The 19,016-nt window shown below is 29.2% G+C and overlaps 1 protein-coding gene across 1 annotated transcript; it reads right to left on the bottom strand.

Annotated features, from left to right (window-relative positions):
* Window positions 1-1,002: 1,002 nt before the first annotated feature.
* LOC111042159 lies at window positions 1,003-13,754 on the bottom strand. Its single transcript, XM_022326681.1, has 16 exons — window positions 13,720-13,754; window positions 12,896-13,058; window positions 12,470-12,736; window positions 12,182-12,369; window positions 9,098-9,308; window positions 8,644-9,015; window positions 8,418-8,564; window positions 8,208-8,363; window positions 7,965-8,141; window positions 7,620-7,778; window positions 7,464-7,553; window positions 7,199-7,386; window positions 6,746-7,105; window positions 4,758-5,046; window positions 1,201-1,359; window positions 1,003-1,134 (listed from the first exon to the last, which is right to left on the bottom strand). The coding sequence occupies exons 1-16, from the start codon at window positions 13,752-13,754 to the stop codon at window positions 1,003-1,005; spliced, it is 3,093 nt and encodes a 1,030-aa protein (XP_022182373.1).
* Between the last annotated feature and the right edge of the window lie 5,262 nt (window positions 13,755-19,016).

The raw sequence follows: 19,016 nt of genomic DNA, 5'->3' as shown, positions 1-19,016 counted from the left end.
AAATCACACGATACCAGATTACTACCTATACCTACTCTAATAATTTATAGTAAGTACCTAGTAGTCAGGTCCGTGGCCCGTCGTTGGATATTTTTCGTCCTAAAGCGAAAATTTTAATGTTGCTCTTTGTTACTTATATTAGTTTAATTTTGCCGCCCTTCAGCAAAACATGACTTGCTTGTGCCCTAGCGGACGGGCCTGGATACTATAGTATCAAGGCCGTAGCTGGAACAAATTTTGGAGGGGTTTAAAACCATCTTATATTTTCATAATATAAAAAAATCTATATATTATAATAATACATCTAAAGTTTTTTATGCAATGCATATTGTGTCATGTGCGATAATAATTGTAGAATTTTAAATTAAATATTTGTGAAGTATTAAGTCCAGAAGTCTTTTTTTTTCTTTTGCGAAACGACCGATCTTATTATCTCCATTGATTTCAATTTGTTTATGTACACTCAAAAGACCTAGACCAGTAAGACTTGATCTGATGAGTTTCGTAAATAGGTAGTTTTTAATATTTTCGTGGTAGAAAATAGGCATTCTGATGTTGAAACGGCATACCGGATCAGGTATAAACTAAATAAATCTGGGTAAATCAGGCCTACGTGTTTAACCAATTTATGGCTAAGTCACTAATCGAGTTTCTAAGTATTAATATATTATATTCTATCATTATGATTATTGAGAAATGAATAATGTATTACTCAAACAAATTAGTCATAACTCTATAAGTATAACCTTTGTAATAAAATAATTAGGTAATTTTACTTTGACGAATGTGTTTTGATTTCCACATCAAAATTTTTATTACAAAAAAAAAAAAAAAACGTTTAAAGGTATTATTTTACTATAATAATAATAGCATAGGTACCTACATCATATTGGTTCTAGTTTTTCCAAAATAAATAATATATTTATACCTAACGTTATGTAGGTAATATACTTATACATATCACATATTATGTGACTAATTATTAAACATGTAGAACATATTTTATATGTTGTTAATTGTAACAAGACCCGATTTCGCGTTTTCAAAACATAAGTTCCGGCTTAATGCATCTTTGCACAAATTCTGCCAATTATTTTGTACATCTTTGAAGTAGTTTAATTGATAATTTGGCACCTGCAAAACAAATTTAACAGTAATGTTATTTTAGATATAAATGGTATTTGTAATTGTTTTATGTACAGTTATTTTATGTTGCGTCATGAAATGGAATCGATTATTTATTTCATGAAATGTGGAATCAGCATGAAATACTGTTTGTCTTATTTTTTTAATAGCTCTTTCAACTATGTCAAGTCCTTGACAATTTCGAAAATGATTATTTAACTGCTCTTCTAATGCCTGTAACATAAAAAATTAAACTCTTATAACTTTTTTGATAAACAAATTATCTATTGTAAATTTGGACAGACTGTATATCAAATTATATTAAAGCTAAATTCAAAAATTTCAAACAGTGAATGCTTGATTTACGGACAGCGTTATAGCAACTTTGCGAAATAATATGTTATATTCTAGGTACTGCGTTAGAGCTGTGCTAGCTATCATAAGCACACTGGTACCCATTAATCATATTTGGTGCTCATATTCAACATTTGATTTCTTGATAGTATAAATTCTAGTTAGCTAAAATCATGGACTAAGGTAGAATGGACTGGAAACGAACAGGCGAGCACCGAGGGGGGCTGGGCCGTTTAAGGTTAGGAGTAGGCTTATTGTGTAGGGGGGAATTCAGAAATGTGAGTGGAGAGTGGAGACATGAATGCAAGTTCGAATTTAACTTTACCTATTAGGTATTTAATATTATCAATAGACACTAAACATTAAACAATGAATATTTTTCAAAAAATCAAAACTAATTAGGTACCTAGGTGGTAATATAGGTCTTATATGTTTTTTTTAATCGTACAAAAAAGGTATATATTATTTTCATTTAATCACCTTTATATTATACTAAACTAGCTGTCCCGTCAGGCATTTCTCGTGCCAAGGATTTGTTACCTGTTTAAAATGTTAATTCTATATTATAATACTTAAACCTTGTTCAATTTGTTATTTAATATTTGGTGAAATGGTGTTCAAAACCTAAAATATTTCATAGATCATCTTGAATACTTTTTTAGCGCATATTTACATTTCAAGTCTTAGCCTATCATTATTTATGCTTTATGGTGATCAGTCAGTGAGTCAGCCTGGACACGTTCGATTGCATTGTATTATAGCCGTCCCACCCAGCATTACCGGTGAGATACGCTTGTGATTGTGTGAACAGTTCGTTTATGTACCCGATGAGGTTATTACGGATGTATTATTAACACGTTGCATGCCACGGTGTTTATAATGTACATGTAAGTCAAATTATTTTTAATATGTTTTTTTACCCAGCCAAATTTATTATTTTATGTCAGAAAAATCCAAATTTGCACTTACCTTTACAATAAAATTAAAGATTTCTGTATTTGCCAAATATGTTATATTCATTTGAGCGATTAACATAACACTTTCATTGTCAGAATATAATATGTTTAGTTTTTAATTTTGTAAGAAAATATAATTTATTACCAACAGTTTTCTTGGTTAATTCTAGTTAATTTTAGTTTTATCCTAAGAAAATGTATTTACCCTTCATATTACTTGAGCTTTATTGAAAATATTAAAATTTTTAGATTCTGAGCAGAGCGATAAATGTATTGATTATACAATGATGAATGTTTTTTTTGTGTCAATATACACGAGAAATACCCAGTCAAAATAATGCTTCGATAATCAATTTCAGTTTCATTTCCCGAGGGAAAATGAATCTAGTTAGTTCATTCGGGAGTTTAAAATTTAAAATTTACAGTAGTTTGAAAAGCCCTGGGCAAAAAATTAAAGAAAACGTGATCTTTTACGCAAATTTGGCCTTTGACAAAATCTATTTTTGTTTTTGGTGTAAGTAACTCTAAAACAAATGACCATAGATAGATAGGTGAAGTTTTCACTAAATGTTTAATTTGTTTTCTATACAACATAACATTTTCAAAATATTTTGACTAGTGTAGAACTGTTTATAGGCATATGCAATTTTCAATTATTATTAGTTTTTTGAAATTAATATTGATAAAAAAATTGTTATTTGATTAAACAACTTAAAAATACAAGGTACTTCATAAGTTGTTGTTTGTATAGAAATTAAAAAAAAAGTTTAAGCTAAATACACAATACATTTTTATGAGCTTCTAAATTTCAAATTTTGACAAAATACGTAAAAGTCACGAAAGTTTGAGAACTATTTTGAGTTAGAAATTCATAAAAACTTTTCTTTTCAAATTTAGATTTGAAAATGTAATACATGAGTTCTCATAAGCTTGGCGGCAACCTTAATCAGGAAAAAAAAATGTTTACTGGAAAGTCAAAATGAATTTTTTATGAGCGTTTAACTTTCAGATTTTCACAACATTATATATTTACTCGATTTCTCATGAAATGGTTTTCCTATTTTATTGAAATTCAAAAACGAATAACTGTAGACGCTTGAAATTTACATAAAATGTTTATTGCTTTAAATTTAAAGTTAGACTTAAATTTTCAAATTATTTTGACTTGTTTTGAGCTTTTAAATATCTAATTTCATTTAAATTTGAACTCAAAATAACTATAAGAAAACTATTGTTATATATTTTTCTATATATTTTGTGACAGTATGAACTACTTACGTAAAATATTGTTTTTAATTTTTAATCCTTTGCTATAAAAACTGAACATATACATTTTTACATTTGTAAATTTTCAATTTGATACACTTCAAATGCGAATAAAAATATCTTGCAGGCATCTTGCCTTTAGTTTTTGAATTACAATAAAATAAGAAAATCTCGTGAGAAATTGAGTGAATATCCAATATTCTTCACATTTCTACTTCAAAACGCTCTTAAAAATTTAATTTATCTTTCCGGTAAACATTTTTTTTTTTATAAAGGTAGAAAAAAATGTTTAAAATCATTTATCACATTTTTAAATCTTAGATATAAAAAGAAACATTTGTATGAATTTCTAACTCAAAATAATTTGCTAATTTTCGTGATTATTATGTATTTTATCGGAATTTAAACTTAAATGGTTATAAAAAAAATTGTGACAGACTATTTTCAATATTTTTCAACTGCTATTAGAACAATATATTATTAGCTTTGTATTAAATGTACAAGCTTTTTGGCTCAATAAAATTTAAATATTATAAAAAGAGTCGCAATATTTCGAAAAAAGGTTATGGCTTATTGGTGCTTAGAAATTGCTAATACAAACATTCAGTGAATATTACATCTATATACAGTCATTTTTTTCAGAATTATACAAAAAAAAACAAAAACTGGTTTTGCATAACAATATGAGGTTTTCCTTAATTTTTTGTTTGTTTTTCCTTCCGCTTTTAAAAACTATTAATTATTTTTACTTTTGATTCCGGAATGTACTCACTAGATTCATTTTCCTACCAGAAAAGATGCTGTTCAAGAAAATCGAAGCATTTTTATTTATTTTATAACTTTCCCAAAAGGTGATGATAGACACAAAAAAAACATACATCATTGTAAAATCATTAAATTCATCCCTCAGCTCAAAATCTAAAATCTATTATTTAGTTTGGCACCACTCATATGAGCTGGGCACTTGCCCCCTTTACCCATGCCTCCTTAGCAAAGTTTTGTGCGTACCTATCAATTAAACAATTAGCGATACCGTCTTTGATCAATGGTAGTTACCGTGATCCTTTGAGAAAACTTTGCCATAATATCATCACATTCGAGTATCAATTGACTTCCATAAACTGAATGCCAAAAATCACACCGTTCCCGTAGGACGACGATATATTCGGAAACGTCGATTCGTATACAGCCATAGTCAATGTGCAACTCGCATTCAACACGGGTGGATAGCGTGAGGAAATATTTCAACTTCTCACCGTAATCAGCCAATGTAGGATTTGTCTCGGAAAACTGATCGATAATTAATTTGTTTCGTTTTTCGAACATGAAACCAAATCCTGCAAACCTAGGCACACAGCATACAGGTTAATACAAATGACAGATAGATGTCCCATTCAATATAGTATTGTACATATATATAGATTATAGATATTTAGTGACTACTTCACTTAGGATTTTTTACAAATTACAAAGTTAATATTTGTTTTTTATTTATAAATAAAAAAAAATGTTTATAAAACGTGTCGATATACGGTACAGTGACACATGATAATTACTTGAAGCTATTAAAAGCGGGTCATTTTTTTTTGTGCATTTTGACCAATGAGTTTAAGAATTATAAATATACTTCTAGACGTCCAATTTTAATTTTGAAAAAAATATTTGAATTTGTTCGCTTATTGTCTGTGCTTATGGGAAATGGATTTTTTTTCAGTAGGAAAGTAAGAGTGAATAAAAAATAGAAAGTTAATTTGGCACTATACTAATCAAGCAATAAACGAATCAAAAATCCATTTACCACATAACTTAAAAAAGAATAAGGAGTTCAACTATGTTTTCAAAATTAAAATCAGGATTTTGGTACTGAGTGATTTTTTTTTCGCTTTTTGGGACTTTATTGTTGAAACTTTCTTTATCTCAAAATATAGTGACTGTACGCATGCAATTTATGGATTTCCAAGAATCTTGGCCGTAAGTAGTTTATCTTTAATTACATAAAAACTCACGCACGCTTATGATCAGTCTCAACACACACAGTCACACATCACTTACCATGGTTATAGAATATTGTCTATAGATAAAACCCCTTAAAAATGGTTCGTTTCAATAGCCTCAATAGGTGGATAGTGATTTGTTTGTATAAGGTAATAAGTAACTATAGTTGTAAGTACTAACCAAACCATGAACAATGAAAGATGGGAACACAATGTGATAAACAAAATATTTCTCATTTATTTAGTTAATTAACTAAATAAATAAAAAATATTTGTTTACAATGTTAAATATATATTGTTAATCATGTTGAAAGGTTAAGTATCTCCTGTGTTATCAGCTCACTTCATGTTCAGGTTCATGTTTCTTATTTTATTTAGAATTTGGGACTGGTTTCAGAAATTTAAGAAGACAAAAATATAATAATATACATATAATCAATGATTATTAATCATATCATAGAATATATTAAAAATAATTATCTTAATTAAAATATTTAAAACTTAATGTTATTATTGATTCATTAAAAAAAGATACTAGTATTACCTCAATAACCTTCAAACGTCTATCACTAACGATAAGACACTTATGGTTAAAAATTTCAAAGTGAACATAATAAATTATGAAATGTTTGTTGATTTTTGATCATATGTTAGAAATCGTTATTAAGGGACCTATATCATATTACCTACGTATATGAATTAGCTGTAGGGACGCAAAATATAATGTAATCAGTACCTCTACTTTTTTCTATTTCGATAGTCGAGTACTGGGTAAAAACATTGAATGTGTTTGGCTCGGATTTAAAACAATGTTTCATTAGCTTTAAGCATAATTTATTTTGCTAAAGCTACTTTAATCGGATAATGTACCTACATGTGAATTACTTAATTAGCCATCTCATTTTTACTTCAAGGATCAAGTTTTAATTGATTAATGCCCGCTCGGCCCACATTAACCGAATTGTGTGCGCTCGGCCAATTTTAGGCATTAACCACTGTCCACTACACATCTACACACACCCGTCATTACAATATTATATGAAACAATACTTCTGTACTGCCATTTGCAACCGGTTGACAAGTTCTCCGATGGAACTGAAACATTCTTTTTTTATGTTGTACAAATCCTTGCATTTCGCTACGTGAGTGTAATATGTATAGGGCAAATGCGATTCGTCAGTCCCCATGATATTGACGAATGGGCACAAAACATTGGTGGTTCTCAGCCATCTGGGCACAGATTTTAATCGATTCAGAGTATCATCCATGGCCTTGATGAGCGTGGTGTATATGATGTTGATATTAGGCACAAGAGTAAATTTATCATCGACCAGTTGTCCCTTAACTACCAAGGCCACCCGATCGCCGTTCAATATATTTTTGTACTCATTGCAATTGTTCCAGACCATTCTGAAATTAGTTAGATGGAGTTACAAGTTACAACATGGGCATAAGGCAAGTAACTAGCACACTTAAAAAGCGTGTCTATTTCCCTAAACTCACGCAATAAAAGCTTCGTGTAATGCGTTTTCGTATTTTTCGTACAACAAACGCATGCGCTTGTGGCCACCAATTTCTAAATCAAAACAAGTTTTTTCGATCAAATTTAATGCCATAGCTATGTAGTTCATCGAACATGTTATAACCGACATGTTTTCATCTCCTCGTGTTATGAACCTATCGAACAACGCCTGTGATCATAAGAAATTGTTGTGACAGTTGTTCATATAGTACATTTATAAAATCTAAGAGGTATGTAAATACTAACAAAAATATTTTCAATATCATCATTTGCATCCATATTAAAAAACTTCAGATTTTCAATTAACTCGAGTTTTTCAGATATGATTGTTTGAAACTAAATAACACAATACCTACGAGATTATTAGATATTACATTTTATATTTTTCAAAGCCATGTTTACTAATTCAATTTCGTTGTAAATTGTGTTGAATATATTTAGAGACCTCAAACAATGTTTCATGAATTTTGGTAGCTGAAATGATAAATAAGTATATCTCTTTTCAAAGCCGGGACGCATTACCAGTTTTACTTTTGAGAAGTGACGCTCCATTGCCAAAGCCTAAATTTATTGTAGACAAATAAATATACACATACAATGTGTTTTAACTGCTGATATTAATAAACAGTAAGAAGCTTAAATGAATAATAATTAAAAACACATTTTTTAAAAAAAAAGCAACATTCTGTAGTCTGTACACTTAAATAGTTCCATTAGTTTGCAAAAAAAAAACCATATAATACTAACAATTGGAGCATCCATTCTGTCCACTATTTCATTGTATACTTCTAATAATGAGTTAAGAATCTTTATATTCAGTATTATCCGTTGTTGTTTTTCTATTAAGTTCATTATAATAATTGGCAAATCATGACCTAAGAGATGCAGGTGTAGTGCTGTGTCAATGACAAAAAATAATTCTTTCTGAAAAACATTCAAATTGTTTAGTACGAGTTTGGCTTAGATAAGTTGTGATTTTTATTTGCATACGTTGAACGTAGACACAAGTTTATTTCCGTGAAAGGTCCACAAAGCGCCTTCCACTAAACTGCCTTCAATTTTAAGGGCATCGCTCAACCATTTGTTAACTAAGTTACTTTCATATTTTAAGACGTTATTGCAAAACTTTCCGTATACTAATAATGTCTAACAATAATAATGACAAGATAAATGATTTTTACTTTTAAAAAAAAGACGTACTTTGGTTTTCTGAATGTGGGGAAATTTTGGCGTCGATTCCACGACTCGAGCGGTTTTTTTAGCTCTTAAAAATAGGTCTTGCACTAAAATGATTTTACCTGCCACCGGTGGCACGCCAAAAACTAATTGGGAGGATTCCTTTAATGACTGTAGTAGATTCAAACAATGTTTATGATTAACACATTAACACATGTTAATGATTAACAATTAATATTAATTAACTCACGATAAATTGTGTATTATAATTGTTAATTTCTGCCACGAACTTCTCTAAAATAATCACATACTTTGGACGAAGTTTCTTTATAAGTGTGTGCCGAATCATCATGTTCTCGAAAAATTGTAGCACTTTAACATCGTTAATTGCACTGTTTGAAACCTCCATCGATTGACTGATTTTATCATAGACATTATTTTCAAAATGATAATGAAATTGGTCCATTTTTTTAATCCAAATTTCTTCTCTATTACTATCGTAGACATTGATTTCCAAATCAAAAAAAATACGAGTAATGTAATTTTTAATAAATATTTGACCTTCCGAGTTATTTTTAAAAATATGACTAACTTCAGGGCTCATCAATATCAGTTCTATAATCTATTTACATTTTAATTAATATTAATCAGGTAGTTAAAACATTTTTATCAAAAATATTAATGCATTTTGGTATTTAATTTACCTTCAATATTTTGTCTAGATCACGTACAATTAAACGAACAAAATGTAATCGATGGAATAGTATTTCCTCGTCAAACTCCCAAGCCCATCGCCTAAAATAAATGGTGGATATGGCTTCAATATCCTTTTTGCATTTTATATATGTCGCTTCCCATTGGTCCAAAATGTACAAGCCACCTTTGACCAAGTCTATAGCTTTAGATGTTTTGTATCTGTATACCAAGAATAATTTTGACATGTTTTTGAGAATTATATAAAATAATTACACAACTATTGAACTATCCAAGGCTGGGTAATCTAACTAATTTTTTTAACTCGTTAAGTTATGTTTAAAGTTAAAATTTCATTTTTATGTACCTCGTTAAAAGTTAAGGTCAATTTGGAAAAAAAGTAACTTTACTTCGTTAAAAATATGTTACTTTTCTTTCATGTAAAATGAACTATCATACCTTTTCATTAAAGCTTAACAAATAACATAATATAGAGGCCTAACTATTTTAAAAAATGTATGTAATTGTATTAATTACAGTAGGTACTTACATACTTCAATCAATTAAAAAATTCAACGAAACAAATAAATTATTTTACTGAATTGTTGTTACTTACAAGTTATTTGATCATAAATCGTTTCATAAATTGTATAGGTAGGTAGTTGTACTTATAATATTAGTAATTACGTTATTTTAATACCCATTTAAATCTCAAATACAAAAGTAATGCAAAATACTTGTGACAGTTTACAATTTAGAACTTATTTAGAATACAGAATAAAAATAAGTAATAATATGCATAGTATTTGATTTTCAGGCATTTTTATTTTTTGTTATTTACATGTAAATCAAAATATAATTTTAAGTTTATGGAATTTAGTCAGAAATTACTTAAAAAAAAAAATAAACTCGTTAAGATAAAAGTTACTTATGAAAAAGTAACTTAACTTTTTAACTCGTTAATGTCCAGCATTGCAATTACCTACATAACTACATATTAGTATATAGTATATTTGATAATACTAGTGTCAATTGACGGTGTGTGAATGTGAGATATACGATATGATATATAGGTACATGACATACATAATATGACTGCAGCAAACACTATTAATCTATGCATAGTACTATGACTTCACTTTTTATTTAATGGCAATAATTAATATGATTTTAATATTTTTATAAAATGTGAACTAGAAAATGCTGCCGGTTTAGTCAAATAGGATAATGATGATGTATTTATTAAGTTATATCAATAAATTAAAAATATATTTTTGGAAATTTTTGTTACACTCATAATAAAAAGTTTTTTATAAATGTTCTAGCTGTCCCGTAACGGCGCAGCGTTGTCCGTGTATAGCTAGGTATATAAAAAACCCCCTTTATCCCCCGAGAGGTCTAATTTTGAAAAATCCTTTCAAAAAAAAAAGTACTAGTAATAATATTTACAAATGGTTCTAATGATTCTATACACATATTGTTATTAAAAAATGATTCTACATTTATAATTATAATTTGTATAGTTAATTATTTTGACTGTGTACACGCCGATGAGCGGCTATAAGTGTACCTCAGCCGACAGCCACATTGTTAGGCAATGTACTAAAATTCAATTTGATGCATTCTTAAACCTGATGCTGATCTGCCTGATTAACCAATGGCAAACATAAAATTAAAAAAAGTACCAAGTTCTACTAAAAAATTAAGAAAGTTGATCGGAAATTTAGTTATTAATTATAAAATAAACATGCAAATTGTATACCTATATACATATTGTATGGCACGGTGGCTCGCGGGTGACTTAAGTTTGTTTAAAATTTTAAGCGTGATTGCTTAAACTAACCTGATTAACAAACACTTATCAAAAAAATCACTATACAATTTTTCTTCCGATTGATTCCACTGTGAAATGAGCACTAAGAAATTATGTATTAACTGTTTTATATCATAGATAGAAGATAGAGAGAGATGGATCTGTTTTAAATGATATGCGATAACCGTGATGCCTCGACTATGGGAAATAGAGATTTATTTTTCTATACCTAGATATATATAGGTAAATTGTAGAATTTTACTTCTCGAAACAATTCATATTTACACGCCGATCAAACATTGGATGGACAAAAAGTTATGGTTGCATGTCGTTATGGAAACCCACAGGTCGCCGTGCTGTAATATATATATATGTACGTATACAATTGATTTTTACCGATTTCAATCCTTTAAAGTCGAAATTTTGAAAATCGGGCGAAGTGGTGACATTTAGGAAGGTAGGTATTTGGAACAATTCAGTGAGAAAAAATTGGAAAAATGTTAAATAGTGTCGTCACAAAATTGGTACATAAAAAAGGCTTGTTCTTAAAAGGATTATTCATATTATACATTTAGTCCTTCATTATAAAAATAAAACATAATAAATAAAAAATATGTACTTAATACATGGAAATCAAATAACAAAACAAATATTTGGCTAATTATACTCGTAAATACCAGTATGTTACTAATGACGATGCCGGATTAAATTTGTTTGCTGTCTAAATATAACTAAATATAAAATATAAATTAGAATATTGATATAGCCATGTAGGAACTTTCTAATATGGATAAATTGATATAGGAAATTAATAAAAATATGTTCGATGTCAATATCAAATTGAAATATCGATATTCCTCTGCATCACTGAGGGGTGAAGGTTTGCTTAAGCCACTTGGTATAAGATAAAATACAAACATTGTGTATCACTGAGAATACTTAATTCCAAAAAAGGTCATTTATCAATGTGTAAAGTAACAAATAAAATAAAATGTAGTCGGTGTGTTTATGTACTTACATAAAATGGTGGAAAAATAAAAATCTATGCCACACAATGCGAAATGAAATAATTAAATCGATTTTTACTTCTCAATTAATGTGGACATTTAGTGCCTTAATAACTTTAAAGTTCCATAGATATTTCTAAATTATTTGTATTCTATTTAAATGTATTTTGTTGACCTCTTTTAGAACAGTTAACACATAGATATTGCAGCCATTGCGGCTGTGGAGTGTATCCGTACTTAAAATGCTTTGCCCAAATTATATCAAATATAATTACCGGAATATCTCGGGTATACTCAAAGTTATAGAAACTCTATCAGCAATCGAATTGGAAATTGACTCGAGTAGACGTTCCATGTGTCTTTTCCGGCTAAACAAATTTGATGTCAACCACATTAGATTTAAATTGTTGTATAGTGGTATGAAGTTTTCTACGATATTTGTAAATGGTGCGTTAATAATTGACTGAAAATCATAAAAAAACTCATATTATGGTGTGTACATAGTAGCTACCTGCGACAGTATTTAAAATGAAAATGTTTAACGTATATATATGTGTAAGTACATCAATTCCATCGTAAATTAATTTCATGAAATACATGGTGTTTCTAACAGTTGTATCATACATTATTTGAAAGTCGTTTTTTAATTCATTAAATCTCCACAATGTATATGAAACAATTTGGCTGTTGATAATTTGTTCCAAAATATTTATGCATTTAAGTACTATTTTGTCGGTCAACAATTGTTCCAATATCACTTTGAAATTATTATAACGTTTTTCCCAAAAATCGTATTCTTTGATGGCGGACGCGTATTGAATTTTTCCGCTCTGTAATAAACGTATATTCAATAATCGAATTCAAAATTATTTTTCAAATAAACAAAGTTAGTTACGTTTCAGGCTTTGTGAATTTAATAAACGTATCACGGATATTTTGATTGAACTTAATTTAAAAAAATAAAAGCAAAACATTGTTGGGTTTCCTACCATTATGTCTTCGATAAAATTAATTTCTTTCTGTAATGATTCCATCCATGAATTCGTTAAACTTAATAACTGATCAATTTGCTTCGTATTTAGATCTTTCACGTTCGTATTGCTTTCAATAAGCAACGATAGTTCGTCAGAAATCACCAATTTGCTCGTTAAACTAAATGATGTATTACAGTGTAAAATGTAAATAGTACATTGATTAATTTTGTGCAATGATGTAAATCGCTACTGTACAAAATAAATATAATATTATAAGGGAGCTTACACACTATTGTAAAGAGTGTGTTGCATATACTAAGTTTTTGCATAATTATTGGTTTTCATTTTAATTGATAATAAATATCATGTATGTATAGGTATAGGTTTATTATTTAATATTTACACACTTAAACATTAGATATCATTACAACATCATATCAACTTACATTAAAAATGTGTATTTTATTATAAATTTAAAGAAATTTTTTCTCTTGTGGTTAGGCGGCCAAGGGGGGCCAAGGGGTGGCCAAGACAAATTTAGGGAGGGCCGTGGCCTGCCCAGGCCTCCCCTGGCGCCGCCACTGAGTGACCTACCTATTCAATGACAAAGTACCTACATACTCAGTATGCTAAAATATAGCAAAGCGACTTCGTCGATTTTTCTAAAATACTATTACGATTTACGAATGTCCTCTAAGATAGTAAGAATGGTATAATCTGATCAATAATCATTAAGTTTCTAAAACCTATCTATACTGGACAGTGGACATTATAGAGGAATTAAAAAATTTCAGTAAATAGAGGTTTTAGTAAACCGTAGTTCAGCTTAGTATCTTTACCTTTCAACTGAAGATGACTTGTCGAAACTGATCATGACGATAAAGTAGGTAGAATGGGTTTTAATAATTTTGAATAGTTAGAATGAATATAAGTTGAATGTTTACAACAAAAAATATTTGTTTCAATGCATGCAACAATATAAATATATATATATTATATATATATGTTAAAAGTAAACATTGAAAAGTATACTAACCAGATACATTGTATGGAACCTTCAATAATTCTATACTTTTATTAATTATACTTCCTTATTTTGTTTAAAAATCTTAATATATAAAATTGAAAATTGAAACCGGCTATTTAACAGGCTATTTATTTTATTATACTATAGTCTATAATGTCCCATATATTCTTACAAGTTACATTATGCAATATGTTCATTACGTGTTTAAATGTAAAACGTCTTAAAATTGTCCTTTTTAATACTCATATTACAAAGGTACCCAGCCTCAAAACGTCTCAGCAGTCAACACCGTAGGAAAATACCAACAAATCTTGGTTATAGTCTTATAGACTAAATAATTGAAAAAAAATGGAAAATTAAAAGCCTATTTTCAATTGAATTTTTAGTTGATTATCTTGGTCTTTAAATTTCTCGGCATCAGGAAAACCACCTGAAAAACATTTTTATTCATTGGTATTTGGCTATATTTTATTACGTCAATTTTTTTAACTAAGCCATAATTTTGTTGCTGGTAAGTGGTAATGGATCTCCATCGCTTAAAGCTGCCATGCTAAATAATTAAATAGCATCTTTTATACTATCTGTCACTATCAAAATAGATCTTTAGACCATTTCATTAGAATGTTACTATAAAACAACAAAATTATACTATATACATCATATTATATAAGTACTGTTGTTTTTGGCTGAAAAAATAAGAGCCTGCAACTTTTATAATAAATCCATTATACTTATATTATATAGTCTATTAGATTCTGCGCTGAGCGACGAATGTATTGATTTTACAATGATGTATGTTTTTGTATTTATATATTATTTTTATTTTTGTATCTGTCATCACGGTTTGGGGCAGTACATGTGTATCGATTTTCTTCAACAGCAGCTTTTCTGGTAGGAGAGTGAACCTAGTTGTTGGTATTTGGGAGATCAAAACTAAAAATTTCCAATAGTTATCAAAAGCGACAGGAAAAATAAACAAAAAATTAAGGAAAAACAGGAATTTTTACGCAAAACGATTTTTCGAAAAAATCGATTATGGTTTTTAGTGTTATTCTAACAAAAATGACCGTAGATACCTGATATTTTAACTAAATATTTGTATAAGCATTTTCTGTACGCCATAAAATTTTCAAAATATTTTGATTTGTGTTGAACTATTTATAGGCATATTACATGTTCTATTATTATTTATTTCGTTTAAACTTAAGTTGATAAAAAATGTTCGCTCGGTCAAAAAATTTGAAAATGTATTACAAGGTTCCTTGTAAGTTGTTGTTAATTGATATTAAAAAAAAAAAAATGAGCGTAAATCCATAGTATTTTTTTACGAGCGTTTAAAATTAGAATTTTAACAAAATTCGTAAAAATCATGAAAATTAGCAATTTATACTTAGTTAGAAATTCGTAACAATTTTTCTATTTATATCTAAGATTTAAAAATGTAATACAAGATTCCTTACAAGTTTGCCTACCTTTATCAAAAAAAATTTCCAATAGTTTTCAAAAGTGACAGGGAGAACAAACAAAAAATTAAGAAAAAACAGGAATTTTTACGCAAAACCAGTTTTCCAAAAACCGGTTTGGTTTTTTGTGTAACCCTAAAAAAATTTCAGTACATACATTAAATTTTCACTAAATGTCCGTGTTAGTATTTTCTATACGCCATAAAATGAGTTTTTCAACTAATTAACATATAACATAAATATATAATTTCATTGACACGAGGTAACAAATTTATGGTTATTTTAAATTCCCCAAGTTTTTAATTTGGCAAAAACTTTCTTTATATGAATTTTCACACTAGCAATATGTATGTTTCAATTACTTCACTCTCGCTAAATATCCCATACTAAAGATTTATAAAATACTATTTTTATTTTCACGCCAGACTTTAATACCAGGAAAACATTTCTCTCCATTTTCAAGTTTTGATAAATAACTACATCATTTGTAGGTAATAAATGTGTCACTTGTACAACCCCCCTAACATTTTGATAAAAATTAAATTAAACCACTATTAGTAATTGCTACAATTGTACTAGTTTTTACTGTTTAAAAATTTTTTATATCTAGAATACTCTTTGCTCAACTGTACTTGGTTGCACAGTTTTTATTTCTTTACAATCAATAATACATCAGAAGTTAGGATAATTTTGTGTAAATTCTCTTGGTAAAGTATCTAACATTGTTTTTTGTTGGGCCAAAAGAAAAAATGTTTTGTTATACTAACTAAAAAATTTAGAAAACAATAAAGTATTCTTAATACAGCTGTAAAATTAAATAGCATACCAATATCTGAATATGATCATTGGCGCACATACGGGGGTACCAGTTACAAGTTTCCACACTGGAGTGATACTATGATTTCCACTTGGTGACTTTGTCACCATTTTTAACTTTTTACCTCGATGGTTTGTTTTTTGTTTGTAATAAAATTATAACTCAACTGTTTAATATTAACTTGTTTCTTTTTGTACACTTCAGGAAACAATGATGGTTATGGACTTATGAAGGAATATTGGAGTACCTATTTCGAGTCATTTGAGCATTGATTACCAACAAAATGTTCACTACATAATATAACAGGATGTGGTTTAGGGCAGTGCTTTTCAACCTGGGGGCCACGATCCCCTAGGGGGCCGTGGCTATATGACTGGGGCCTGGGGGGCCTTGAAATATTTATTTAATTTAAAATATTTTTGATTATTTAGTTATTATTTAAATATAACATTATAACCGACCATATGATTAATTATTATCTATTACATTGGGAAATTTTATCTTACATTAGAGTTATTAGTTTACTGATTAAAGTATAATAACAATAATAATAATCTATTAAACTATCGAAAATGATGATGCATTTCACGACAGTCTTTAGAAGCTAACTTGCTTATTTCAGTTTCAAACATCACACCTGACATCAAGGGCGTCCGCAGGGGGAGGGGCAAGTAGGGGAATCTGCCTCCCTTGGATTTTTTATGGGTCAATTTATCATAACTATTATGTAGCATGAAATATCATAAAATCAATATTTTTTAAATTAAAATTATTTTTTGAAACGTTGAGTGCCATAGTCAACACATAGTCGACAAATGTTATGTGGATTTTTATGGGTGTATTAACTATTAAGTCATCCGTTTTCGATGCACTGTTTCGACTTTTATATGTGAATATTTACTATTTAGTAGGATCTCGTGATTTCATTGTTATCATTGTCCATTGATTATAAATACTAAAATACTACTTATGTCGGATTACTTATGCCTGTGCTTATGTCGGCATAGTTGTGGATATTTTTCTGCCCAAACTTGAAGAAATGAATGTAGGGGAAGTGTGGTTTCAATAGGATGGCCCCACGGCTCACATGGCAAGAAGGTCAATGAATACCTCGCGTGAACACTCTCCTGGACGGCTCATCTCTCTTAAGCCGGTCCCACACGACTCGTGTAATCGGCGAATATTCGTCAATCGTACTACTTTACGAGTCGTGTGTGAGGTATTTAACCGTAAAGCACGCCGATTATTTTTACTCGCCGAGTCACTCGCGGTTTCCCGTCAGTGTCGGATACAACACGAGTGACTCGTGCTGATATAAAAAATTTAATCTTAGATTTCCCCCAAAAATAGACTATTATTTATTGTTAACATCATTAGGTATATAATAATAATATCACTACAGTAGTAATCGCACGAGGTACGTCATTCCACACGAACCGTGCACTTGGCAATCGGCGTCAATATTTAAATATTTAATTAATCTTTAATTAAATTAAGTTAAATTTTTTTTAACTATTTAAATTTAAAAACCTTTTTGTGTATTGTATTTACTAAAATTTCATCGAAATGGAGTGGTCTAATGAAAAGACATTGGAATTTTTGTCATTATTTGAAAAGGAGTCATTAATTTGGAATCCAAAGGACCCAATGCATAAAAATAGAAATCTTATCAGTGATGCCTGGAAAAGGATTAGAGACAACTTCAGCGAAGACATTGAAGGGGTACAAATGTAACAGTTAGAGGCGATCTTCAGTGGCCAGCACGATTGCCGGATTTAGCCACATGTGATTTTTTTCCTGTGGGGCTACCTTAAATCGTTAGTATATACGGATCGTCCAAAGACCCTTTGTCATCTCAAAAACAATATTCGTGCAGCTATTGCCGACATAAGCACAGATATGCTGGAAAAAGTAGAAAACAATTTCAAATTCCGACTATCTCAGTGCATTGAAGAGAACGGTGGCCACCTTCGAGATGTCGTTTTTAAAACCAAATAAAATAAAACTTTAAATGTATCCCTATACACAGAAAAAATAATTAAATCAATATTGCCAATATTTTTTTGTGTTATGATTTTATAAGATAAGGAAGTAACCACGCCCCACCCTGTAGTATTAAATACTATTTATAACCATTAATCAATGTTGGTATATTTGGATTTTGCGTAGCTATTTTTTGTTTGTACCTATTAATTATTTTTTCTCAAATGACGACGGTGACGGCGACGGCGATGTTGAACAACGCAGAGGTGCTATTTCTGATAATAATAAATTAATAAATAATAATGATAAATTAATAATAATAATATTATTTCGACAAATGGAGTTGACCGCCGGCGTCACTGCTCATTTTTAGTGTGGAAACTTACTACATACCATAATATACGATATAGGTACCCATCATAATTACTGTGTCACTCAGCGAATTTAAAAACATGATAATAGAAATAAATAATTTGTATGCAATTGATAATTTGGTTGAGGAGTGTATGTTATGGTATAATGTGTGGAAAAATAGAAACACAAGTCAAAGTGAAATGAAAAACATAAGTTTCATAAGTATATTAGGTGAAGCAAATTTATATCTAACAATTCATATTGTTCTAACCCATAGGTTCCCAACCTATGGTCCGCGGACCACTAGTGGTCCGCGAGACATTATCATGTGGTCCGCGAGCCATACTTACAAAATGTAAAAATATTTTAATAATTTCATTTTCCTTTGAGGCATAACACTAACTATTGATAATCGTGTATAGTAGGTCGTTTCTTTATAAATTTATATTACATAGTGAAACCCATGTTATTAAAAGCCTTTATTCATGTAAT

The sequence above is a fragment of the Myzus persicae genome, unplaced genomic scaffold (genome assembly GCF_001856785.1).
Source record: "Myzus persicae strain clone G006 unplaced genomic scaffold, MPER_G0061.0, whole genome shotgun sequence".
NCBI classification, from domain to species: Eukaryota; Metazoa; Arthropoda; class Insecta; order Hemiptera; family Aphididae; genus Myzus; species Myzus persicae.
The sequence above is the reverse complement of the archived record's forward strand: the minus strand, read 5'-3'. Positions and strand labels throughout refer to the sequence as shown.